The sequence below is a fragment of the Adiantum capillus-veneris genome, chromosome 20 (assembly GCF_014529385.1).
Source record: "Adiantum capillus-veneris isolate H3 chromosome 20, ASM1452938v2, whole genome shotgun sequence".
Lineage (NCBI taxonomy): Eukaryota > Viridiplantae > Streptophyta > Polypodiopsida > Polypodiales > Pteridaceae > Adiantum > Adiantum capillus-veneris.
The window spans coordinates 17,321,115-17,348,955 of record NC_140950.1 but is presented as its reverse complement, the minus strand read 5'-3'; the positions used below and the strand labels follow the sequence as shown (position 1 = coordinate 17,348,955).

General features: G+C 41.3%; 1 protein-coding gene across 1 annotated transcript in view; it reads right to left on the bottom strand.

Annotated features, from left to right (window-relative positions):
- The window catches only part of EMB2753 (tetratricopeptide repeat (TPR)-containing protein), a 90,181-nt gene extending 77,814 nt beyond the window's left edge, over window positions 1-12,367 (bottom strand). The window contains exons 1-7 of the mRNA XM_086492163.1: window positions 12,052-12,367; window positions 11,548-11,626; window positions 11,340-11,422; window positions 11,113-11,262; window positions 10,892-11,007; window positions 10,610-10,715; window positions 10,445-10,516 (exon numbers count right to left, since the gene is read on the bottom strand). Coding sequence (XP_086348289.1) covers window positions 10,445-10,516; window positions 10,610-10,715; window positions 10,892-11,007; window positions 11,113-11,262; window positions 11,340-11,422; window positions 11,548-11,626; window positions 12,052-12,102 — 657 coding nt within the window. The 5' untranslated portion in view covers window positions 12,103-12,367. The remainder of the gene's footprint in view (window positions 1-10,444; window positions 10,517-10,609; window positions 10,716-10,891; window positions 11,008-11,112; window positions 11,263-11,339; window positions 11,423-11,547; window positions 11,627-12,051) is intronic.
- Between the last annotated feature and the right edge of the window lie 15,474 nt (window positions 12,368-27,841).

Sequence of the window (27,841 nt, the reverse complement as noted above, 5' to 3'; positions counted from 1 at the left end):
CCAAGGTGCTTGAGGCTCTTGAGAAGTCTCAAGTAAGGCATAAGAAGGCAGCGGACAAGCATCGACGTGACTGGCAACTCAAGGAGAATGTTTGGGTGCTTTTATGGTTTGAGAAGGCACGCCTATGGAAACGAAAGGGTAAGAAGCGGCTTTTTCCAAAGCTAAGTATGCGATACTATGGCCCTTTCTAGATTCAAGAGAAGATCAATGATGTATCCTTCAGATTGAAGTTCCCAGATACTTGGAAGATTCACATTGCATTTCATGTGAGTGTTGAAAACCTTTCAAAGGTGAGGTGCCAGTGGACAAGGAACCTAAGGAGCAACATGAAGTGGAAACGAACGACGAGATTCTCGTCTCGGAAAAGATACTAGCTCACAAGGAAAGGAAAGTGAAAGGTAAAGTGAACGGCGGTTCTTAGTCAAGAACTATCCGGCATTGGATGCGAAGTGGATGGAGGAGGAGGCCCTAGCAGATACTCCTCGGATATTGGAGCTTTACCTTGAGGCTTTTGGTCTAGCTTCGACTATTCCAAAGGATTCTCGATGATCAATGGGTTGAATGTGATGCAACCGTGAACTGCACAAGAGGGGAGTTACTTCACTCCTTTATCACAGATTACCTAGATTGAATAAATTCACTGACTTCCTTTGGATTTCAAGGATATTGATGGGGTTGACAGTATTCTACTGGATGACTTTATGAAAGAAGTACTTCGAACTAGGAATTCTCGAAATGAATCTATTACATGTGCTCTCTCATGTGAGTAGTTTTTTGAGTGCATGTTTGACAGACATGATAGTAACCAAATTTAGTCAATCAAGACATCCGTGAGAGATCATTGACAGATCTGGATGTGATTGCTAAACACGTTACAATAGATCATGATTCTCACCCAAGATCTCGACGGGGATAGTGATGTGAATGTGATTTGAATGTTCATTGTTAACTAAGTGTGTGATTTGTGGACTGCATGCTATGTGGATGTACTGTCTTGTGGGGATAGTCATGGGCATGGTTTGCTTGATTGAAATGTGAAAGGATATGAATTTCATAGTAACATGTCACAAGACGGGCACCACGTGCCAATAGTAAAGAACAGACTGAACAGACTTTTAGCACTTCAATAACAATTGAATTGAGAGAGAGAAAGAGAGAGAGAGAGAGAGAGAGAGACGACACACGACACGGACTGGCAGAATTCCACTCCAGAGAGTGTTGGCCCCAAACCTTGGCAACCCTTTTGGTATTTCTTTATATTGCATCAACACAGTACAAGTCGGTTTTCCACACTCTGCACCTTCTCCAAGAAGCATGCCAAAGAATGAGCCCATAGCCTCATATTTAAAGGCCCTAGGCCCCAAAAGCAGTTTACATGATAAGCCTTCAAACTCAAAAGCATCTGGTCCAAAAGCAATGCCCAAAAGCTGCCCAACGTAAATTACAAAACTCCATACAACTGCCACGTCAACAATCAGCGCCAAACGCGGGAAATTCGTACAATCTGCCATGTCATCATGTCAGCGCAATTTCTGGAGCGTCCGTACAAGTCTGCCGCGTCATCAGTTGGTTGCGCAAGCCTTTGTGTGTGTGTGGGGGGGGGGGATCTTGCTTTATTTTAATTCCTTTATGTCTCTTGGGCCCCATTGGACAGGGTCTCGTAAGTTGATAGGATTTCTTCTTCTTCTGTTGTTGCTTGTTCTTCTTAGGGTTTAGGTCCCTCGGCCGTGATCTAAAGGTTGGCTCTGCTCTTCACTGACTTGACACGTCAGCAGTTTGTGACATCCCCCCTTCTTGAAAGAGAGTTATCGTCCACGATTACAACATATCTGCAAAACAACTCGAGTTAGTTTTATAAAAAAAAAAATGTGAGGGTCATTCCGAGGGACAATCAGTTTGCTATTATTTTGTCAAGGAGTTGGCTTCACCTTTCGGCTCTATTGATCAAGGAGTTGGCTTCTCCTTTCGGCTCTTTTGATCAAGAAGTTGGCCTCTCCTTTCGTCCAAATTGGAACTCTTGATATGCTGGCGTAGTAAAATTAGCCATCACACCCAGACCGCACTAATCTTCCACGAGTGTCTTGATGCACATACCCAGGCAATATCATCCAATTAGGAATATTCAGTAACATGCTGACGTGGCAGATCGTACGGATGCTGACATAGAGGGCCGTACGAAATTTCCGTGATTTGCATTGCATATGCCACGTGGCAGGCTGTACAAATTTCCACAAATTATGCTGGCTGTTTTTTAAGAGTCTTTAGCATGAGCTTTTGGTATCAGCTGCTTTTGGACTTAGTGCTTTTGAACCTGCTTGCTTTTGGGGCTCTGTTTTTGGGCATCCCTTGTAAGAATCCTTTGTAAGAATAAAAGAGCCCCTAGGGCCTCACTATGCAGAGTATCTCGACGCAGAGTTTGAGAGCAGAGGTCCCTCGAGAGTTGTACTTTCAATGATCAATGATAAAGAAATACCGAAAGGGACGCCAGTCTCTAAGGCCAATGCTTCTAGAGTTCCGTGCTCTCTCTCTCTCTCTCTCTCTCTCTCTCTCTCTCTCTATATATATATATATATATATATATATATATATATATATATATATATATATATATATATATATATATATATATATATATATATATATATATATATATTAAAGTTCAATGATTTTGAAGTTTCTATTCATTTGTTGCTATTGATTTCTCGCTTGGGGTGTCCAAGCCTATTTCACGAGACACAAAGTGGCGGAGTTTCAGCCCCAAACTGTGGCACCCTTGTATTTCTTTATGTTGCTTGTACAATGCCGACAACATTTCTCTCCATCTCCAAGCGGAAGCCTGCCAGAGAGTGAGCCCTTAGCACATATTTAAAGACCCAAGGCCCTTGGCCATCAAAAGTAGTATACATGAAAAGAATCAAGTGTAAAAGCATCGGTCCCAAAAGCTAGCGCATAAAGCTGCCAGTATCATCATCGCAAAACGCGTAGGTTCGTCAATTGCCACGTCAGTATCTTCTATGCAAAGTTATTTTGTGTATGTGTGGGTGCTTTGCCTTAGGCCCCATTGAACGCGGTCCCATAAGTTGTTGGAGGTTAGGATTATTAATCCTAACCCAATTTGCTATTTGGGCCACTTGGCTAGGATCTGTAAGTTGTTGAGAACTTCATCTTCTTCTGCTTCTGTTGGGGTTTAGGCCCCTCAACCAGGATTTGTAGGATTAGGACTAGAGTGTCAAACCCTCTTGGTCTTCAGTGGCTTGACAAGTCAGTAGTTTGTGACATAGATGTACATTGAATTGGAGATTTTCCACATTGATTTTGTTTCCATGTGCTCTTTCATGTCTATATTGTTAAGAGTATAAGTTGAAAAAATGAAATGTCTGCAAGATTTTTGTTTGGTGATTGATTTAACGACTTTAGTGCATCTAGACATCTGCTACAGATCGTTGAGATCTTGATGTGATAGCTAAATTAGTCAGGAATGTAATACTAGTGCATCGAGATTTCTATCTAGATAAATGACAGGATACTAATCTTAGCACATCAAGAGTTCCCAAAGGATAAGACGGCTAGATAGTGATCTATGTGCATCAAGAGTTCTAGACTGGATGAGATGACTAGAATGATTGTTTGCACGAGTGTTCAGTGTGAACTAATTGATTGATTTGTGGGATACATGCTTTGTAAATGTACTACCTGGTGGGAATGGTCATTGGCATGTCTCTATGAAATGTGAGAAAGGATATGAATTTAATAGTGATGAGATTTAGTAGATCAAGGCATCCGTGAACAGATCAGCGCAGTCTCGATGTGATTGCTAAATAAATTACAATGTCATGTTTCGTATCTGAGATCTCGACGAAAATGTGATGTGATTATTCAAAGATTCGTCTCTCTGAAAGTGCTAGATGTGTGTAGTCTGGTGTGTGGGAGCATAGAGTCGATGTCTACTTCGCTAGATTTTATCCTTTGTTTGTTTTTCAAGCATAATCCAAGGAGATTACTCTTCTTTCAAGAGGGGGTTATGCCACAAATGTAATGATGTGGCAATTCAACTTAAGAGACCTGTTTAAAGGGCTCGAGAGTGGCCATAAAAAGGAGACAAGTTTGAAACCTCGAAATATGATGGCGTGTCACCTGTACAAACATCCCGAAATTTGTTGCGGATTTTTTAGAAAACCCCTAGATTTTTAAGGACAACTTTTATGGTGCCAGTGAACGGACTCGGACACCCCAAGTCAGGAATCTGACACAACACACGAGAAAATACTAAAAACCACTTAACAAAATCTAATCACAATTTAGTAGACACACGACACGGAGTGTAGTTCCGTGCCCAGAGGTATTGGCCCCAAAGTCTGGCGCCCCTTTCGGTATTTATCTTTATATTAATGCTTGAGCAAAGTACAAAATGCGAGGGTCCTCTCTGCTCAATGCTCCCAGGAAAATCTGAGAGAGGAATTACATCTTTTATAGGCCCCATGGCCTTCCAAAAGCAATACATGAAAAAGCTTCAAGTTCTAAAAGCATCTTGGCCCAAAGGCTAGCGCTTCTAGCAACCAGCGCAATTCACGGAAAAACCGTACGTTACCACGTCAATTGTCAGTGCAATTCATGGGTTGTTCGTACAGCTTGCCACGTCAGCGCAATTTACGAAAATTCTACTACGTCAACAGTTGCATGCCATTCTTCTTAATTCTATGTCCCCATGGGCCCATCAAGCGGAACCCCCATTAGTTGACACCTTTGTCTCCCCTTGGGCCCCATCGGATGGAACCCTCATAAGTTGGGACAACTTATAAAATAATCATTTTCTCCATCATGTCCATCAGTTGGACATGCCACGTCATCATTTTGTGACATACCCCCCTCTTGAAAGAATTGATTACGACTGCAAAATCAAACATAAGACACTAACAGTCTCCAAAGTAAAGCATCCTCAACAATGAAAACAGGTTCGACACATGATCTCCTCTGGAAAGAGCCAACCAACCAATCTAGCAGGCTACCAATGTGCAGTTTGGCTCTGATCAGGTGAAACCTCTCTCTCTCTCTCTCTCTCTCTCTCTCTCTCTCTCTCTCTCTCTCACACACACACACACACACACAGAGCAGCCTCTAACACACACACATAGCAGCCTCTAAAAGAGGCACTTCCACCAAAAGTATACTATTGTACATAAAAAGCCTAAACCACCTAAAGCCTCTAACTATGAAAAGGACAAGGAGCATCTCTCTCTCTCTCTCTCTCTCTCTCTCTCTCTCTCTCTCTCTCTCTCTCTCTCTCTCTCTCTCTCTCTCTCTCTCTCTCTCTCTCTCTCTCTCTCTCTCTCTCTGTGTGTGTGTGTGTGTGTGTGTGTGTGTGAGTGTGAGTGTGAGTGTGAGTGTGAGTGTGAGTGTGAGTGTGAGTGTGAGTGTGAGCAGCCTTTAAAAGATACGCACTTCCACCAAAAGTATACTATTGTACATCAAAAGCCTAAACCACCAAAAGCCTCTAACTGTGAAAAGGACAAGGAGCATCTGTAATATTTCGAACGTTGAGCATTGCTTGCTATCTCGTATAATCTCACAGCAAAAGGTAACACATAACCACAAGGAAGAGTGTGTCACAAGTTGGTGGCGTGGCATGCCCAACTCAAAGAACTAGCCGAGAGGACAAGGGGTTGGAGTTTTCCATAAAATACTTATGAAGTATGGCCGAGGCTTGTTAGGGTTTTTAATTAAACCTAGCCCCGTCAACTTGAAGAACTTATAGAGCACGATCGAAGGGCCTAACCCCAAAAAAAGATAAAAGCGTAAGCTAATTTTCATAAATCACGCTGGTGTTACACGTGGATGGTTGTACAAATTTTCGCGATTTGTGCTAACAGATTTTTGCGCATGCTTTTGTAGAAGTTGCTTTTGGAAAGAGGAGCTTTTGGAGCAAGTGCTTTTGGGCTCTGATTATGGACATCCCTTGTACTGCTTATAAGTGCCCACAGGGCCACTCTTTGGAGAGCATCCAACGCGAAGTCTCGAAGAGAACTGGAACCTCAAGGAGTTGTACCTTTGCGAAGCAATAATAAAGAAATAAGAGATACCAAAAAGGGTGTAGGGTGCCACTCTCTGGGGCCAGTGCGTCTCGGGACAAAACTCTGCCATTCGACTCTCCTCTTTCCTCTCTCTATTCAAGTTCAGTTTAGTTATTTGTAGTTTTTATTTGTGTTTTGTGTCACAAATTGCTGACGTGTCAGGCAACTAAAGAACGGTGCCAACTCCGAGGGGCCTAAACCCTAAGAAGAAGCAGTAGAAGAAGTTTTACCAACTTACAGTCTATTGCCGAGTAGCCTATCTCACGTGCACATCTAACCCTATGTGCATGTGGACAAGCTGTACCTTATTCTAGGGTTTAGGTAGCCTAGGAATGTCAAAAGTGACTCTTACGTCATCATTCGTGGTGAGGAAGTTGTTCATTCTTCATCTCTCATTTCTAATGTGCAGGCGAAGCTTGAAAAGAAACAGGAGAAGAAGACTCTCTCAGTCTTTTCTTCTCCAAAGCACGACACACATGTTTTGCATGATACAGATGTGTGATTATTCACAAGGATGATGATTTGCATGATAAAGATGTGATTGTTCACAAGGATGATGGTTTGGTTGATGCTTTTTCTAGTGAAGCTAACCTAGTTGCAGATACGATCAATCACGAAGAACCATAACACTCACATAACCATAACACTTCATGAGAGACTCGTCAATGAGAGGATCATGAGAAACTTGGGACACACTAGTGTTCTCATTTATGGCATTAACAGAGGATGTGGGTTCTTTAGATTCGTTCGATTCAATCTTAAGACATGTTTTCTTTATATGACCCTTGACGTGACAGTGATAACATTAACCTTCCTTAAAATAAATGACTTGTTCTTCTGCCGTTATGTATCCTCCTATGATTCCTTGTGCAACTTTTTCATCTGGGGTGAGCGTAGGTTTAGCAAGTGTGTTAGCTTTATCCTTGGATTCATTTTGAGTGTTCTTTTCTGAAAGACTAGTGGAAGATTGGCTAGGAGAGTTACCGTTCTTACCATTCTTACCGTTCTGAGGGTTCTGAGGAGTCTGAGAGGTACTTTGAGAAGACTTGTTCTCCTTGGGCTTTCCCTCATTGTGCTTCATCTCCTGTGCGAGAGCAATCGCTACCGCCTTATTGAGATCGATTGGATCGAGTACCTTGACATCATACTTGATATACTCATCCAATCCATAAAAAAATGCCTCCTTGCGCTCATCGTCCGATTTGTGTAATTGGGTGCCGAGCTGTAAAACACGATTAGAGAAGACATAACTGGCATACCATTTTGCTTGGGACTGCGTCAATCGTCCTTCAACCGCGTCAGGTACTGTGGTGGCATAAACCGCGCCTTGAGCTTGTCTTGGAAGTCGGCCCAATTGAAGGAAAGGGGCGCGCCTTCTTCGGCTTCCTCTAGGTGCGCAGTCAGTTAACTGTGTCTTGCCATGCGTGGTACCAATTAATGGCATCACCGGCAAGGTACATGGCTGCCGTCAAAACCTTGCTATTTCTTGTCTTCTTAGTTGTCGCAAAGTAAGCATTAAATTGATGCAACCAAGAATGAATAATAGTAGTATCCATCTTACCGTCATACTTACTGAATGTCAACTTCTCAGTGACGAGGTTATTGGAGTCCAAATCTCTGCTTAAGCTACTTGATGAACTACCAACATCTTTGACCGGCTCGGGTTTCGAGGTAAGTACTTGTAGGACCAACTCTTGCATGTGTTGGTCTCTCTGTGTCTCACGCTCTAACTCCAAGGCTGCTCGTCTGTCTTCGGCCGCCAAGCGCGCTTGCTCACACTCACGCTCCAAGGCTACCCTTCTGTATTCGGCTGCCAAGCGCGCTTGCTCGCGCTCACGCTCCAAGGCTAATCGTCTTTCTTCACGCTTGCGATCCAATTCTGTCTTTCTTTCTTTGCGCTCGCGATCCAAGATTGCCTTTCTTTCCTCGGCCGCCAAGCGCGCTTGCTCACGCTCGCGATCCAAGGCTGCCTTTCTTTCCTCGGCTGCCAAGCGCGCTTGCTCACGCTCGCGATCCAAAGTTGCCTTTCTTTCTTCGCGCTCGCGCTGCCTTGCGCTTATTGTTGAGACATCATGTCCATCATCATCTTGACCAAAGCCTCCATAGGATTTGGTGCAACCCTTGGCGTAGATAAGAAGGTGGGGAAAATTCTTCTTCTCCACCTCAATGCTCATCACCTTCACGCAAAGTATCCATTCCGCTTCGAGTGATGACCATACACTGAGATCTTGGGTACTTATGTCCACGAGGAACTTGGGTTCTTGAGGTTCTTGGGTTCTTGAGATCTTGAGTCCTTGAGTTCTTGAGGTCTTTCTTTAGCTTGCAATCTATGTTAGAGAAGGATGTTCTCTTACCCGAGCTCTACTCTTCCCTGCGGGCGCACCCCTTGGCAGACTTGCGCTCACACCAAGGTTACTTTTTCTCACCTCACGTTCATTGGCCGGCCGCTAAGTGCACGGTTCGCTCTCAATGAGAGAAAAGGGGAAATAGGGAGGCCGAACAAACCCTTCTTTCTTGGGTTACTTGTCACTCTTCAAAACACGATGATAAATCGACACGCCCGAGTGGACTTGGGTTACGTGCGACTGCAACAAGCAACAAAAAATTATGTGGTTCTTTCCTTGAGTGATACAAAAACACTATCAAAGCTCTGATACCAATGTAAGGTGCAACGGAAGTGAATGTTGAACTTTGCTCAAGATGAGTGCTCCGAACCGTGCCTCAAGAGTTCCTTTCACTTACGGAAGGGAGAGCCTTGCGTTCCTTTAGTGAGAGAGTGCAAATGATCACAAAGTAAGTGAATGATACTGTGAATGAAGGTGTTGAGACTAAGAGAGAGAAAGAGAGAGAGAGAGAGAGAGAGAGAGAAGAGAGAATATGACACCAGAATGCAGTCAAACCCTCCTCCAAGGGTTAAAGAGAGAGAGAGAGAGAGAGAGAGAGAGAGAGAGAAGAGAATATGACACCAGAATGCAGTCAAACCCTCCTCCAAGGGCCCCTCTCTCTATGGCGAGAGGTTTATGCTATTGATTTCACAAATCTGGTACAATGGTCTAGATGCAATGGACTTGCCGACGATGTCCAATGATAATGATGATGACGACGAGACGAGCTGAGATCTGAAAATGCTAGGGACTGAAATCTGTAAATCTGATATCTGCTGAATTCTGACATTGTGAGGGCTGTTGATCTGACCGCGCGGCAAGGATCTGCTACGGAAAGGTGAGATCTGCGAGGTTTGGGGCTGGTCTTGCGGAGTCTAAGTGCTGAAAATAGAAAAATGCTGATACTATGGACTGATCTGTCCTAGGAATCTGCAAAACGCTCGAATCATCTGCAACTTGCCAAAACATCAAGCTGGTTCTGTGATCTGCTAACGCCAAGGCTGATCTGCTGGTGAAAAACGCCAAGGGTCTTGATGGTTGGAAAACGCTAGGTGATACTGCCGGAACTTGCTAAGAAGGTGCACTGTAAGTTGGTGGACTTCCGCTGCCTCTTCTGCCAGAAAGTGCTAGCGCTAGTTTCCTTATATATTAACTTAGCCAATTTGCCCTACCCAGTTTCCCGACAAAGTCACTTATTAATAATAAGTGAAAAAGGGCTAAAATAGGGAAAATGGGTTCTGTGCACTGTAAAATGCTCAGCTACTGTCTGTAATGTTGATGATCATGCTGTGTGCAACCAGAGGATAAGCGACCACTCAGTGCCTCGATATGCACTGCCTACGGACAGGCTCACAAAGGTGCCAAAACACTTCCTAAGCTGACCTGAACCCTAGACCTGAAGTAGCTTGTCCACATGCACATAGGGTTAGATGTGAAGGTGACACTAGGGCTGTTGCACACGGTCACGAGTAGGGTTCGCACCATGCTTCTCTCTCTCTCTCTCTCTCTCTCTCTCTCTCTCTCTCTCTCTCTCTCTCTCTCTCTCTCTATATATATATATATATATATATATATATATATATATATATATATATATTAAAAGAGGAAAATGGTATAACCTTTCTATCACCCAAGTGTGATGGATTGATTATGCCATTTCCCTCTTGAATAACAGGCTAAGGTCTCTTGGGATAGTCTCCTACAACGTTAAAATTCTCTTCTCCTCATGTATGTGTGTGTGTATGTGGGGGTGTGTGTGCTAATAAAAAGAAGAAAATGGTATAACCTTTCTATCACCCAAGCGTGGTAGATTGGTTATGCCATTTCCCTCTAGAAAACAGGTCTTGAGTTCAACTCTCCTCGTCGGCTGGATCTTTAAGGTCTCTTGGGATAGTTTCCTACGACGTTAAAACTCTCTCTCTCTCTCTCTCTCTCTCAAATATATATGTACATACATACAGGCATACTTGCATTGCATATCTTAACACATACAATTTTTGACGACTTGTTGTTGAGCTCTTCTAGTGCCTTGTCCAGATCCCCTGCCTCTTCAAGCAAAGATACCTGTGAAGGATGTCTCAATTAAGATTCAATACTTTACAAAACAGAATAAGAAGCTTACAATACCCTACATTATTAAAGATCGTCATTGATAACCTTATAAAGAAGCATTTCACTATGTTCGTATCGTTCATTGTCTGGAGGGTAATCTTCTTCTAGGGTACCTTCATAAGCAACCAATATATCCACTGCCTTACTAGGACTGGGCATTTCAAATAGAAGATCGTCAGAGATCTACCAATCCTATGATGCAAATCTCTGAAATTCAGTGTGTTGTGATGTAAAAGGATGGTAGCCTCATCCTCGTAAACAAGAATACTCCCAGCATGTACAAGAGCTTGTGAAGAAAACACTCACTCTTTATTCAGAAACACTCACTCTTTATTCAGATGATGTGCAATTGCAAAGCCTATCCAATAATTCCGATGGTTAGGCTTTAGAGTCAGCAAAGTTCGGCATGTTTCTACATAGCCTCCCAAATCTCTCATCTGGGCCTGTCACAATCAACAGAAATGTGGAAATGGAGACACATTAAACACATAACATAGAAATGCAACTTTTGCATACAGCAAGATGTTATGCAAAGAATGTGACAAGACCTGAAGCAGAGACAGATCACGCAGGATCTGGATGTTCTCAGGGTCAATCCTCAAGGCATTTCGATAGCACTTGATTGCTTCTCTGTACTCGCGATCAGATCGATACAAAAGGCCATAAACATGCCAACATACATGACTCTTCAAATCATTCTGGCAAACACAAGCAGATGTCAGAAGGGAGAATCCCAAGGGTTAAAAGCAAAATTCAAGGCAACACAAGGTATGACCTTCAAGCCCTTCCGTACAAGCTCGTAAGCCTCGGTCTTTGAGTCCATGCAGTTCAGTGTAAGGCCTTTCATTGCCAGGGTTTCTGAAAGTTCACCATAATGGGCGTGTGAAGAGAGAGAGAGAGAGAGAGAGAGAGAGAAGAACCTTCCATACAACCCAAGCCATTAAAACGAAAATTTTGATTGCATCTAAGTTAAGTCACCATACCTCCATGCTCAGGAAACTTCTTCAAAATCTGATCTGCAGCCTTTAGACCTTTTTTGTACTGTTTTGTTTCATAAGATTTCTGCCAACAATTGTACATGAGTAAAGAAACTAACCTAACAAATTTTGGGTTTAGAAACAAAAAACTTCTACATCAAAACAATCTCCCAGTCAAGTCATGGTGCTTCCTGATCACCTGCTTGCTATTGTCATCTAAGCTACCATGACATCATTCAAAAAAATGATTCTGGGCAAGTACAAAAAGCACTGCCTTTTTCAGCCCGAAGTAGCATCTCAAACACATCAGAAAACCCTTGCAAGGTCGGCTTTCAACTAGTTTCAAACTATTAATTGCAACTGATCCAACATCCATACCCCGATATCAAGACTAAAAGGCGTGTTTGCCTAGAGCCACCTGTCTGCCACACTTTATTCACATTACATACATCCAAAAAGTGGAATTCCTGTCGTCAGAAACATACAGAGTGAGGCAGAGAGTTGGAGTACCGCTATGAGCTTGAAGAGATTGGCCTCTTTGGGTGGTAACGAAGTACCCATGATGACACCTCTGTTGCAGGACTTGTCTGTGTGCGGTGCAGGGGCGCGAGCTACAGCTGGGAGAGTGGTCGAAAAGTTCAACAAGGGGGGAGCGCAGCCATGGGAAAAACTGCAATTCTGTTCCTGCTGCTGCTGTTGGCTGAGAGATAGGGCTTTGCGAGCTCCCCCGTCCGCTTTCCTTACACGCAAAATCCCGAGTAAACTAGGTCCATTTGGTCCTTGGGAGTGGGAGAGACAGAGAGAGAGAGAGAGAGAGAGAGAGAGAGAGGGGAGTGGGGGCAAAATTTCTTCTACCTTTAGAGGGAGAGGGTAAAAACGCTTGCAAAGTATAAAAGGTAAGTGTGCCAAGAAAAAGACGGGTTTTGTGCCTGTCAAACCCCCAATATTACATGTAAGGCAATGCCACTGATTGCAAGACGGTGTGAGTGCAAGTCTGATATGTTGACTCACAGTTTGCCTTGGATTGGGATCGAGCCCTTCTAGCCGTTTGGGCTCTAGGTTCCCCCACAATATACCTGAAATTGGTGCGTCATTTTATTACACGAGAAATGGAGTTCCCTCTCCTGTTTTCCCTATAAGGCATCGTAGGTGATGGCATTTTTGTTGTTGACGCCCTAACTCCAACATTGTGTTTGGCAAAATTGGCATCATTGACGATTAAGGTAATTTTTTCCTCGTAGGTTTTTTGTGGCATGACTATGACATTATGGTACATATGTACATATGTAAGGAATATAGCTTGAAATGTTCGAGATACCGATTTGCTTGTATTGTTTTATATGATCTAATGCATTATATCAGTGTATCACGAAAAGAGGCGTTACCCTAAAGGGTAGTATCCCTAGTATGTTAATCAATGTCTACACATGGCAGTTCGTACACATTTGGAAATGATTTCTTGACTCGTCATTAAGCAAGGGTGTTATCATCATGTTCTCCTTCTCATTTCACTTATACATGCCTCTCCATAGGATTTCAAGTTCACACTTACCTGGTGAAAACATAGCGTAGCCATCAACATTTCATCATGTATAATTAAAAAGGCATCATACACATAGAGGACAAGAAAGAGATAGATCATACATTATAAGCTTCGTTCATCTATTTGTAAAAGAGTATTCATAGAAACAAAATTTCATGAGAATGCTTTCAAGCACAATACTAATCATAGACATTTTCTCTAATTATAATAAACTAGTGCACCAATCATTTTTTGTTTTATAGACCTTTTCAAGTCATTGTAGAAGATTTCATTTCAATGCCAAACTCCTATAGACTATCTAGCTCTCTCTCAATTGTCCTTCTAATTTCGATAAAGGGAGGATCATTTTACTAAAACAAAAACATCCACAATACTTTGTGCAAATGGTCATCCAAAGACAAACGATTTATGAACTTAACATGTGGAAACTTTGTTAGTGGTTTATATATTGTCAAAAAGCCAAAGGTCCATAGTTAAAATAGACTAAACTAAAAGTCGATGGGAAAGAAGATTGTATACTACCACCACAATAATTAGGTGTCTTGCTTGTGTCGCACTCGAGGGCACAAGGAAACTCTAATGTTAAGTCGATCACTTATAACCACCATATTGTGTCCAATTGTCAAGCGCTTTACATCCCACCTAGATTATCTACCATTAAGTTTTGCTATTTGTGGTGCTCTATAAGATTTATGCCTAGTGGTGGATAAACATCAAAGTGTTCCACTCTATCCTCCAAATCTCCATGGCAAATGATTCTGATGTGAAGTTTGATTGTTCATGAAATATAATTTCAATTTTTTTAATAAAATTTATATCGAAGACAAGTAAGTACCTGAGTAGATTGGCTTCAGCTTACCAACACGTAGAGGTGAATAGCAAGTGTGGTATGTTGACCAAGACATAGTGAGAAACAAAATGTGTACCCTTCCATGGCACTTCTCCTAACAAAACCTTTTGCATGCTCAAAATCCATGCTAGAATTGTTGCTCACATGTATCTAACCTTGATATTGAAGCGCCCATATATTTTGAGTCAAGGAGAGCATTGTTACCTACAACCAAAGCTTAGATCAACATGTGGCGTGAACAATATCTTTGTGCAAATCTTTGACTACTAATGTAACTACTTATCAAAATCGTCCTCCCGATAGCGTTACTTTTCTCCAAAGACCACAACCCTATCAAGTTTATCAATCACAAATGCTTAAACATGCATCAATGTTGGTCCCTTGCTACATATTACTAGCCATCAAAGCAACACGATCTATGCTTGAGGACATTTTTCAATGGTTAGGTAGGTTAATGCTCTTTTTCATTAGTTACAACAATGGCTTTGCTTATTATAAAAAAGAAGAACAACTATTTTGTGTTGAACTTGTCATCGAATTATAGCCTATGTTTCCATCTATAAAATTTCATTGTACAATATTTTGCATCATGATCGATCCAAGTCTTGGATCATTATTGTGTATCACTATTGTATCATTACATACATTTGGAGCTTATTTTTAGGCAAGCAATTTTTTGTGAGCGCTTTTTTTCCTAACCGAGCTTTTTTCGGGATAATTTATTTGAGACCAAATAAATATTTATTGATTTATCCATCAGCAATTAAGAATGGTTAGTTTAATATCATTTAAGTTGTTTGTCACTGTAGTTCAAGGTGACCATAAAGAAAGATAAAGAGTAAGGTGTCCAAATTTGATATATTCAACACAACTTATTTCTTAGAGATATTCCTACCTTTCACAAAAAGGTCACTTGCAAGACGAATAAAAGGAACATTTGTTGGTACAATATCAAATCCTTTATTGGTAAAGAGCAAATGCCAATTGATACAAAATGACGAAAGCTTACACAAAATAAAGCGCACGCAAAGCGATTATCAGAAGGTTTAGGGCAATCCATTGGAGGGGGCAAGATAGATAGATGCTAATTTGTGAAGTCTCTCTAAACTAGCTCAAAAAAGTGCTTAATCAAAGCATGAATAGCATGTTGCGCACTATTCCAAGCAAGGGTAGGTTTGAATGCGGCTTAGAGCATTGTGAACCTCCTCAACACGAAAAAGTAGTTGGTGAATGAACATGTGCTCATCTGGCCCAAACCCAAAATGAGGAGAAACACAAAGTACAAGTGATTGCAAACAAGATATGGCTTGATCTTCCTGCTCTACAAAGTTAGGGCAACTACAAGAGAGTTCTCTTTGGATCTCCACACTGTACATATGACCCTTCGTGGTAAAAACAACTTGAAAGTTTTGTGGACTTTCTCCAGTCAAACAACCTCTTCACTCACCCTTGATTTCATCTCTAGTGCTTTATTAATCCTCTTCGATGCTTCATCCAATATGGAAGACATGTATCTCACTGGAATGCCATTTTTTACCTATGTACTTGTGTTCTTTTCAAGTCCTTTTTAGAAGGATTGCATTGGACTTCAGTGTTGTGGGTGCATTTATTGATCCTCTAACAACCTTTTTAACTTCTACCATCATCTAAGGACTTCACTTCTTTCTTTGTCAAGTTTGTCCCAATAGCTACTGGCCATGTGCTTCGTGGAGGATATGGACGTGGATCAATGTTGTGTTCCACAATATAGCAATGAATAACATGATTTGGACAACACCTATCATTTGTCGTTTGGACACCATTAGAATGCTTCTAGTGGCCCTCAAAGCTTGGTGTGGCATGCCTCGTGAACATCCTACTATGATTTTGTCACACCTTCTTTTTCCATTTTTCGTGTCGCCACATGATACCTTGCTACCAATTGGTGTGTGTTGTATGGCCCATGAGTGCTTCATTCACTCTTTTATCCACCGCATACTCCCCCTTATCCTCTGTCGTCCAATTTCGGAGTGGATTCTAAAAGTTGAATTTTTATAGGTTGTCCTGCAGATTTTCGGCTTTGTCTATGTGCACATTGTATTATGGGTGATGGCTAGAGTTGTCCTCGACATTGATTATTGTGCTTTGCTTCCTTTCGTGACGTGATGACTCACGGTCCCTTGTCAAAGGAACTTGTGTTCAATACATGGGAGAGCCTACGGTGGATGTGTTCATCGTCCTAATGACCTTTGCTGGACTGTTGTTTGTGCAAGCCTTGAGAGTCTCTAAACTAGGTCTGAACTCAATGTGTTTTCCTGATGAGTAAGAAATGGACTTTGTGCTTTGTAGAATGGCATTTTCCATGTCCATTGTGCATGTGTCAAATATTCCTTGGAAACCCTTCACTTGCTAACTAACTCATTTTGTAAAATCCTTTCATGAGGTTATAGTTCAAGGCCTACTACACATGTAAAAAATAAGAAACTTGTAAAATTTCTCATCTTTTGGTCACACCAAGCCTCCAAAGTTGATGGACCAGTACATTTTCATCAAAACAGTAATTTCTTACGTTTTGTTGCATAAAAATAATATTAGGGATTTTTGTAGGACTTGAGATAAATTCCCTAGTTAACTTCAATGGGTTGGTGACCAGAACATATGATTGCTTCTCACTCACTATTTTTTGTTTTGCCAAAAGAAATAGGTACAAAAAAGTTGAATTTTTACCATTCTGCAAACCTATCATCAAAGTTTCTATAGCCACGCTCAATACAAATAATATATGCATGTTTTCTTAGTTCCCTATTGTTATTTAGGTTCATAAGGAGCCATGGAGCATGTGAAAAGAATATTACATCTCTTACCAAGGGGAATCTTGGGGACAAAGATGAAGTGCTAAATACAACAAACATGAAAAATCTGGGTTCAACATTATGAGTTGTAGAATCCCATAGAAACTATTCAATATCTAGCCAAATTTGATCCTTATGACTAGATATGGTTACTACCTACAAAATGCATGTAGTTGTCACAAGAAACTAACAATATTGAAAAAGCTATACTTGATATACTAGAATGTTTTGTTTTCTTCTATAATTGAAAAAATCAATCATCGTTGTCTACTATGCAAAATAGGGTATTAGGTGCCCCAAAACTCAAGGAATATTAGCTTTATGTTACAATATGCGACATAGAAAATCAAAACTGCATTTGGATATCATGAAAGCCACCAAAAAAATCATAGAAGAGCTAAAATTGGCTAAAAAACAGGATTTGACAATTTTTGTAATTTGGTCATAACTTACAACTTTAACATTTATTTCTCCCTAGAAGCATCAAGACATGTTGAGGACTACTAAAGATAGTTCTCTAGCATTAGACCTCACAAACATGAATTCTAGAGTGGTATAGTTGCAAAAAGTTGAAAAAAGCCAAAAACAGGACCCGTTTTTTCACACAGTTTAGTTTGTGAAATGTTGTGCAAGGACAAGGTTAAAGATGGAATTGATATTCCAAAAAAATGTCGAGTTTTTTTCAGCTCATGAGACAACTTTCTAGATAAATAGCACCCCAAAATCCATTTTGAAACTCTTGACATAATTCAAGGAAAATGGTCACTTAATAGGACATAAAAGTGTCCCATTACCAACCTAGTGTTAAAGATCATTGGTTCTTATTTGTCTCATTCTATTGACAAGGTCTATGCTAGATGTTGCACCAACCGTTGACATTTTGAAAGCATCGATCACTCTCTTTGCCTTGCCCAGGAAAATGACACCCGTGAAAAATTTTCATAAGTGCATATTGTTTTTTAAGCCTTAATAATGCATCCATTCCATATGTATATGTAGAGCTTTTGGTGTGAGTGGCCGACGCTGACATTCTAAACATACGTTACCATAAAGAACACTGAGATTATAGTGAAGGAAAAGATAGTCAAAGGAAATTTAAGAAGGACTTACCATCCATCTTTGACTGATGGTCCCATCTCAACTGTGAAGAGTGTATGCAGGGATGCATGCGTGCTCGTGTGCTATGCAAGGAAGGAGAACGCAGAGAGTTTTGGGTAAAGCTCTCAGTGAGGATTGTAATTTCTTATTACTCCTTATTGATCTATATTAGAAATGAATAGGGATAAGGTTAGTACAATCAATAAGGCGGGTGTTTGGCATGTTGACTTGAACTCTAACAATTTTCCACTCGAAGGCCAACGTGGCCCAAGTGGTTATATGTGTAAGTATGTACATCCGTACAATCATGAAGCACTCAAGTGGCTTCACCCTACACCCATCATCTCTATACAATGTGCAAACCGCTCTAAGGGTAGGCTCTATGTGAGACTATCTATAGGCTTGTCATCCTTATGAACCTTAGCTAGCTCAATGTGCCTGCTAGCCAATATGTATGGTATCACATGATAACGGACTTCTATGTGTTTTGACTTGGAGTGAAACCTGGGGTTCTTTGCTAATTCAATTGCACTCTAACTATCACATGCAACATTGGACTTAATGCCAGATCTCCCACTAGGCGAGCTACCCATAGAACTTCCTTGCTAGCATAAAAGTCTCCCACATACTCTCCCTTTGTGGTGGAAGATGACGTACAATTTTGGAGACATAATCTCCATGACACGGTTGCTCCAACAAATAGGAAAACATAGCTAGACATGGATCTTTGACTATCCACACAACTCGCATAATCCGCATCCGTGTAACCGACAATGGAATACATCATTATTCCCAAAATGGAAGCAGTTGTCTGACATACCTTTGAGATATCTCAAGATGTGATTCACTACTTCCTAATGCTTTCTGCAAGGATTTTCCATAAATCCTCTAACCACTCCCACTGCAAAAGCAATGTCCAGCGTGGCTACCATGGCGTGCATAAGGTTGTTGACTATTGAAAAATATGGAACCTTGTCCATTTTATCTTTCTCAGCATTAGACTTGGGAGCACCATTCTTGCCAGGTTATGCATATGCCTACATTGGGGTACTCAATGTGTAAAGTGTGAGCTTTGTCCTAAGGTGTGAGTCAAGGAGAGGAGAGTGGATTTATCCCACATACTGTGGAGCAAGGTTGTAGAGCTACTTAAAGCTCATTTCTTGAATCAATAAACAACAACTCATTTTGCACTACATGCTTGTCTATGGTGAGCTTGTGCTAAGCTAAGTCAATACTCAAGATTGTGTTTATGAGTCCAAGCTAATCCTATCTTGGAACCTAATTCACTTGAGTGATAAGCTTGCTTACACACACTCACACACTTGCACCATGTTTCTCTTTCATCCACCATAGCTAGCACGATCCAAATCCTAACATTTGGTATCAGAGCCATGGTGTGCTAGCTAGGATTTTCATTATGCATTAGTGTGTTAATCATTATCATCTCCATTAGACAGATTAGCATTTCATTATCATGGCCCATTAACATTCTTCATGATTAGTTGCATCTCACTAATTAGGCCTTAATCTAGCTATGTGTGGGCATGTCCTTAGCACACCCAAGAGGCCACTACCCTCCATGGCTAGGTAGACTTAATTAGGGAGAGGATTAGCATCATTTGAATTGCATTTTAGCTTGCCCTTTTTTGCATCAATTTTTGCATCATTTGACCTTTCAATTAAACTTGTTTTCTTTTTGCATTGTTCACCTCATCTCGAAGTTCTCCTTGCAAGCTTTCCATAGAGCCTGCAAGCACTCAAATCTGAGCTCAAGGACCCCCTAAAACTCTTCCCCAATCTTGCCTAAAAATAGGTGTGTGTGTGTGGGTTTGTGTGGGAAAGTGCCTGCCGATTTCAGCTTAATATCTTGATTTTCGGAGGATTCTTCACAACCAAGCCTTTGGGCTTGTTGGCTAGCTCAAATTAGGAAGGCTACTCTTGGCTTGAGTAGTTTCGGGGTCAAAACCCATTGGCTATTTCGGGGAGACTAGGCGGATCCGAAAATTCACTCCAAAACGGTTTTTGAGTTGGGCGCGTCCGCTGGGGAGCATTCTCGCGTGTGTTTTTTGCGTTGCCCGTTGCACGGAGTCCGATCGGGTTCTGCCCGCTGCCTTGCGCCCCTGTCCGGCTGCCCGCGCTCCTGCCCGATTGACCAATTGCCCAAAGGTTCTTTGGCTGCCAGCTATTGGACACTGCAAGCCCCCTTTCCCGCAGCATTGTTTCTCGCACCTCCGCCCTTGTTGGGCCCCCCTTCCCACGCCCGCTGAGGCCTGCCCGAACCTTGGAACACATTCCCGCGACTGCCTCTTATGCCCTCAGAGGCCACAAGCTTCTTAAACCCCCTTTTCCCACTAAGTGGCCCGCTGCCTCGAACATCCAAAGACCCCTTTAAGGGCTTGCTCCCACCAAGCTGTAGCAAAAACCTGCCAAGCTTCAAGAGCTTGCCCAAGGCAAATAAACCAAAATTTTCAAGGCCTTCCAAAAGGCATTCAAAGGCGGATCTCATCGCGCTTCAAAAGGCATTTTCAACCAATTTAAGGGAGGGCGAAACTTCAAAATTTTATCGAGCATCCAAGGGCTGCCAAAGGGGCCGTTTTCATCGACCGCGGCATTACCAAGCTTCAAGGAGTTCTTTAGAACACCAAAAGCAAAAACAAAGAATCATTTCCCCTATCTGTGAAGAGGAGCTTCACATTTGAAGGGGAAGGGGGGGGGGGGGGGGGGCAATCCAAAGTACAAAATAAAATCTTGCAGCCAAGCACAACAAATTTCTTGCAATGTATGTAATTGTATTTTTCTACATGGATGACATTATGTGCTTTTGTGATGGGATAGACATTTGCATTGGAGAGTCTCCAAATTGCTAAAACCTTCCATGTGTGAAGAATTTGTGACAAATTGTATGAGAAACACCGCATGCTTGGGCTCTCAGAGTATAACCAAGATGGAAGAGAGCATTAATTTTTGCATAAACCTTTTCATAGGATATTTTCGCATATTGTTGCATGTCATTATGACGCATGGAATAAAGCCTGATTGTACCACAAAAAAAGGGGACAGAAGTACTCGTTCGAGGGGAGGATACGAAGTCAAAGACCATGAAGCAGTTGAAAGCAACAGTAGAAGCAACGAAGGCAAGAGCCTGACAGAGGATCAGCTCACATAGTAGAAGACAAAGAAGACGAAGACGAAGGCAGCGTTTGGGAAGACCCATTTTGAAGATGTAGACTCTCTACTTGTAGGGGAGGACTTTTTCCTGTGTGGATACCAGCTTATCATCCTGTGTGGACATCACCATCCTTTGTGGATCTTTCTTGTGTAGATTTTACCATCCTGTGTGGATATCACCATCCTTTGTGGACTTTATTTTCCTGTGTGGATATCACCATCCTATGTGGATTTTGTTAGCCTGTGTGGATCATGCATCTTCAGTATCTTGTCTTAGTCCAAACCTCAAGGGGAGGATTGTAAAGTGTGAGCTTTGTCCTAAGGTGTGAGTCAAGGAGAGGAGAGTGGATTTATCCCACATACTGTGGAGCAAGGTTGTAGATCTACTTAAAGCTCATTTCTTGAATCAATAAACAACAACTCATTTTGCACTACATGCTTGTCTATGGTGAGCTTGTGCTAAGCTAAGTCAATACTCAAGATTGTGTTTATGAGTCCAAGCTAATCCTATCTTGGAACCTAATTCACTTGAGTGATAAACTTGCTTACACACACTCACAAACTTGCACCATGTTTCTCTTTCATCCACCATAGCTAGCACGATCCAAATCCTAACACAATGTAGCCTCCCCCCCCCCCCTTGCATATTAAAATGCCGTAATACCTTGGGATATACGTTTCTTGACATAACTCCAATATTCCATGTTTTCTATCCTTCTTGATATGCATACCAAGAAAGTGACTTGTACCTCCCAAATCCCTCATAGAAAATTGCATGCTAAGTGATTTCTTCAAGATGAAAATCTCATCTTTGGAATTCTCGGCAATGAGCATATCACCAACATAAAGTATCAAGATGATAAGTGAACCATTATTCAACTTCAAGTATACAAGTAGTCATCTTCCTGGCTCCTTTTATACCCGTGGGATTGCATATACTGTCAAACTTCATGTACCATTGCATTGCGCCTTTAGGCCATAAAATACCTTATGCAATCTACACACCAATTTTGCCTTCGTAAACTTCTCGTGTTTCATGTTATCAAGATTCCCAGCTAGATAAGTTTCATGTCCTCAATGGCTACTAGTCCAAGCACAAGACACAATGTAGTCATCTTGACCATTAGAGAAAATATCTCATCAAAATCCACGCCTTTCTTTTGCTTGAAACCCTTAGCAACCAATCTAGCCTTGTACTTAGGCTCAGGATCCTTTACCGTCTACTTCTTCTTGTACACCCATTTTCATTGCAAGGCTTGTTAGCCCTCTGGCAATTTTGTCAATTCCCAAGTCTCATTTTCCATAATCGAGTTATACTCGGATTGCATTGCCTGCTCCCACTTTATGTTATCTTCCATCTCAATAGCCTCTTGGTAGCAGGTAGGCTCTCCGTAGTCAGTGGCCAGCAAATACTTTAATCTTGGCTGAAAACACTCAGGGACACAAGAGTCAAGTGTAGATATCCTCATTGCCTTATTGTTGGACTCTAATCTCTCAAGAGCATCACTAGCTCTCTCTGGATCACTACAAGCAGTAGGTACATCGCTAGTAGACTAAGTTGTTTGTGTAACTAGGCTTGAGGCTACGCCCTCAAATCTCACTTTACGATATTCAATCTCTTTCACAGGCTATCTATGCATCTTTGACTCATTAAAGATCACTTTTGAGCTGAGAATAACTCTCCAAGATTTCGGGTGCCAGAGCGATAACCCATTTGTCCATCTGCTCCATAGCCAATGAAGATGCATTTGTGTGACTTGGGGTCCAGCTTCTTTCTAAGCTCTTTAGGCTTATGTGAGAATGCCTTACACCCAAACACATGTAATCTATCATAATTAGGCTTTTTACATGTCCACATCTCCTGCGGAATCTTGTAGTTCAATGGTGTACCATTGTCATAACAACCTATCCCCAAAACTTTGGAGGTAAACTTTTCATAAAGAGCATGGAAGTGACCCTCTCCTGAATAGTCCTATTCATGCGCTCAACAAATCCATTATGAGTGTGTGTGTGTGTGTGTGTGTGTGCGTGTGTGTGTACGGTGTAGTAAAGTAACTCCTAATGCTTCATTTGCTATAAAAGTTCTTAAACTCAACGGATACGTATTCTTCCCCTTTGTTAGTGCGCAAAGCCTCCAAATTCTTGAGTAACTTATTCTCGACCATTGCAAGGAAACTTTGAAATGTAGCAAAAACTTCATCTTTCCTCTTCAAGAGATAGACCCACACCTTTTGAGCAGAGATGTTTATGAAAGTCAGGAAATATAATGCCCCCTAGAGAATTATGTGGCATAGGCCCACATATCACTATGAACGACGTCTAGAGGATTCCCTAACTCTCTGTTCAATGGCAAAATGGTAAGCCTAGTCTGTTTTTCGTATATGCAATGCTCACACAAATTAAAATCAGAATCGTTTAACTTAAGGATATAGCCAAAACATTGTAACTGTATCATTCCCTTTTGACTCATATGACCAAGCCAACTATGCCACAACTTAGTAGAAGACAACTTGGCTACATAAATAAAGTTGTCTTTCATAGAATAGACATGAAAGGAATATAATGAGCCAAACTTTTGGCCTTTGAGAATGACCAAGTTACTTTTTCTCATAATCTAGGAACCATTGCCAAACATTGTAATGTATCCAAGATCCTGCTAAAACCAAGCTCTTAGTTAGCTTTGGCACATGCTTTAACACCTCCTAGCATGACTCAATACTGTTGTGCATACACAACTTCACATCTCCAATGGCACATATCTCAAGTTGATGAGAATCACTCAGCTTAGAAGCATAACTAGAGAACCACTCCTTGTGAGGAGTAACATGAAAATTGGCACTTGAGTCAATAATCCAATTCTGTGCATAGCATTCTTCAAGAGTCAACACGTCTTTGGACTCCAATTAGAAGTAAAGACTAATATACTTGATGGTTGCAACACGTTAAGTACAACATCAACATGTAGAGACTCAACGACATTGAGCTTCTCTATATTTACATTGCTCTTAAGAGGTACAGAACTTACGACAATGGCTTTACACTTCTCTCTTTGCAAAAAACAACAATCCTTTTTCATGTGTCCTTTCTTGTGACAATGGTAGAATTAAATGTTCCTTGTGTCATGTAAACGACTCTTGCTACGTACATTCTTGCAATCTTGAGAATGACCGCAACTTCGACCTCTCCACCTTTGATTATTCCTCTGGATACTTCCACTTTCTATATACGCATCACCATGCCCACTACAATGTCAAGAGATTAATGTCGAATCTCTTTCATGAGCAAAACACTAGTAACATCATTAAAAACAAGCGTGCCCTTAGGAGCGAAGTTACTAATGGTAGTGCTAAAATGTATCCCATGATGCATGCAAAGAGCATAGCAAGAAATTGGATTTCATTTCATCATCGAAATTAGTCCCCTTTGATGTCAACTAAGTAGACACATTGTTAAACTCGTTCAAGTGTGAATTGACACTGCTATCTTTTTTCATGTCAAGACACATAAGCTTCTTTATTAGAAACACTTTGTTCAATGCACTCTTACCATCCCATGTTGAGCATAAAGACTCCCATAGTTCTTTAGCATTGGTCTTGTCTATAATCGTGAAGAATGTAGACTCACCAGGATGCAAACTAATAGTTGCCATGGCACCAACATCAAGCTCCTCCTATTGCTCACTAGTGTACAAATCCTCTTTGCGCTCTTTCAATGGCAGTGCAAGACTTTTATTGACTAGGACATTAAGCATTCTCTGCTTTCATATAGTGAGATTTGTGCCATCAAATTCTTACTGTAATAATCTTATTCTCAAGAGATCTAGCCATGCTAATAAGAGCTAACTCTAAGAGAGTAACGCTAAGAACTTATGGAAAAAAAAAGGTGCAAAATTTTCACAGTCTCCTCTGCTTAAAGATCAAAATCTCAACCAGAAACTCAATAAAAAACCATTGCAATGTCAACACAAAAGAGTACGGTAAGAAAAGTAGAGGACTCACGAGATAAATCCGGTAGTCTCCTCTATAGAAAGATCAAAATCTCAAGCAAAATTGATCATTTAATAATTCATAAACCAACAAGGAGTGCGGATTGGGCATAAATTGGCATATACTAAGAAATTGTCAAAAGGCTACCAATTTGGCGTCAAAGCACCTATATCCATCTATACATGTCCTATGGCAAGGCCATGAATGGGGATCTCCAAAAACCTAATCCTCCTCACACTGGGTAACTCACCCCCAGTGCTCGGCTTCAAAAAACCTCACACAATGACCCTCATGAAAGGTTATTATGTAGACACGATTAGCCACAGTCTCGAAAAAGGCTCTTTTGAATCGAGACTCACAAACAACTAGGATTGCCAAAACAAGCAAGAATCGGCTCCACAATGACAACACAAAATACATCCAAAAAACATAAAACTATCACTGCAAGACCAAAGGATACGTGCTCAAACAGGTACCACTTAGATACAAGCAAAATTTGAACTCAAGTGAGCTTCCTAGGGAGAGTAAAACGCTCTCAATAGAGCACAAGCACTCTCAAGTGCTAGTCATGCATAAACCATGTGCACCCAAACTCCCACTAGAATAGTAATGGTTGTCATTGCTAAAGATACTCGTAGATTTGCTGTGAAGAGAACCTGTGACTGTCCCCTGTGCATGTAAATCTGTATCTGAGAGCTGTCTTTGAGAAGCCATCAACGGGCTATGCATACACAATACCACAAAGTCCATACATCATGGTCAAAAGTGTATGGAAATCCAAAAAACAAAAAAGCTTTCAAAAATGAATGAGAGTGTTGCTAACGGCAATCTGTAACTTGTCTCCCACTATCGACAAATTGTCTCTTGGCATCGCTCTCCACAATGCGAGAGGCGTGTGAAAACCTATAGTCAATGTCAATGTTGAGTGTCACTCCTCAATGGAAGAGGCACCTCACCCATGCACGTCGATGTTGGAGGAGAAGCTGTTGGATGTCGATACTGATTTTCACCACCAAACATAAACGCCTCGTCGATGTCGAATGCCGATGTGCTCTCTCTCGTGCTCTATGCCAAAGTCGTCAAACTCGAAGATTCTTTACCGATGCCGCAATCCAAAGAGATGATGTCGCTGCTGATGCCAAAGAGGTGTGTGTGTGTGTGTGTTTACAAAAGAACAACGCCAATGTGTGTGTGTTTCGAGAACACAGCACCGATGTGTGTGTGTAGAGGATACTAATGTCGTACATGTTGCTACATAAAATTTGATCAAAATTAGATCAAATGGACATCACCATAACGTTTGGAACGTGCCAAAATCCCTAAAATTACTCTTGGGTTGCACAAATTTGAGTTCGTATGAGGAAATGAAGGCCAAAACTTCGCTTTCATGGCAAAAAATTGTTACCATATACATGTGGTAGCGATGTGTGTCAGCACACTTAGGACCGCCGTGGCATTTTTTCCCTCACTAGGAGGATTTTCCCCCTGTGCATTGTATATACGGCCATTAGTCTAGGGCTATCTATCTTCCATTGCACACTAAGTAAAACACTCTCTATTGTGTTCCTTGAGCTTCCTTCGTCTTCTCCAAGCTGTGTGTGTTTTTCTGCAACCCTAATTCCAACAATTGGTAAGAGCAAGTTACGTTCTCCCGGGCTTATTCGCCAGCAGCTTCAACACACGCCTACTCACTTTCTTTGATTTTTGTTGCGAGCATTCGTAGGTCAACAAAAATTTCGGGAAAGCTGTAAGAGCTTAGTCTGCTCAAATTTTTGATTCGGGCTCATTTTGGCCTCTGTTATCACTATAGGCTACACATGCTATTTTGTCATTTTGTGCAAAAATTCTATCAGTGCCGTTTTTTGCATAACATGTCCCTTACAGTCTTCTATGGTTTGTGCTATAGAACATGTGTTGTTCCCGCTTTGTTTCTCTTCTTTTGGGCAATTTTCACATCAGGTGCATGCATTCATCATGGCCGACAAAAACACAAATGTGTTAAAGATGTTTGTTGTTGAGGACAGATTGGATGGGGACAATTGCCCTATGTGGGCTTACATGATGCAACACGTTCTTGTGTCAAAGGGTGTCTAGAATATTGTGCAGGGCATTGATGTACGTCCTGATTCTGAGGATACAGGCACTGTTGAGGATGTTGCAGGTCTTGCTGCAAGAATTGTTGATGTTAGAGTTGTTTTACCTACGGTAGAACAAGCTCGTTGGGATGTAAAAGATGCATTGATTGCATTGTTTGTGAAGCACACTATTACTTCTCACATTCATTCAACAAAATCTGCAAACCAAGCTTGGGATATTCTAGCTGGTCGTTATGCAAGTTACAATAAGGCTAAAATTGCATTGCTGCGTAAAGAGCTGGAATCAAAGATTATGCATGAGGAAGATGACATGGACATTTCCTTGTTGGTGTCAAGGATATCAATGAGCAACTTATTTCTACAAGTGAAGTCATTTCAGCAGACAATTCCCTTGTGCAGACTGTTCTTGATGCCTTGCCAAACTCTTACCAGACTTTTGCTAGTACTTGGAAACTTATGACCCAAGGAAATCCTGAAGTTGTCAAGTTTGATGCATTGTGCACATTGTTGTTCCAAGAGTCACTTTCCAGAAAAAACAGGACTAGACAGTGTGCATTTGAATAGGCTTTTATTGCTGCTCAAGAAAGGGTGGTAATTCCAATGCAACCTCTTCTTATGGTTCTTCTGCGAGTGGAAAATCACATGTTTCTAATGATTCTGCTAGCAGCAATTCGTTTGGAAATTCTGGTGATGAGGGCAAAAATAAGATGTGTTGCCATAATTGTAAA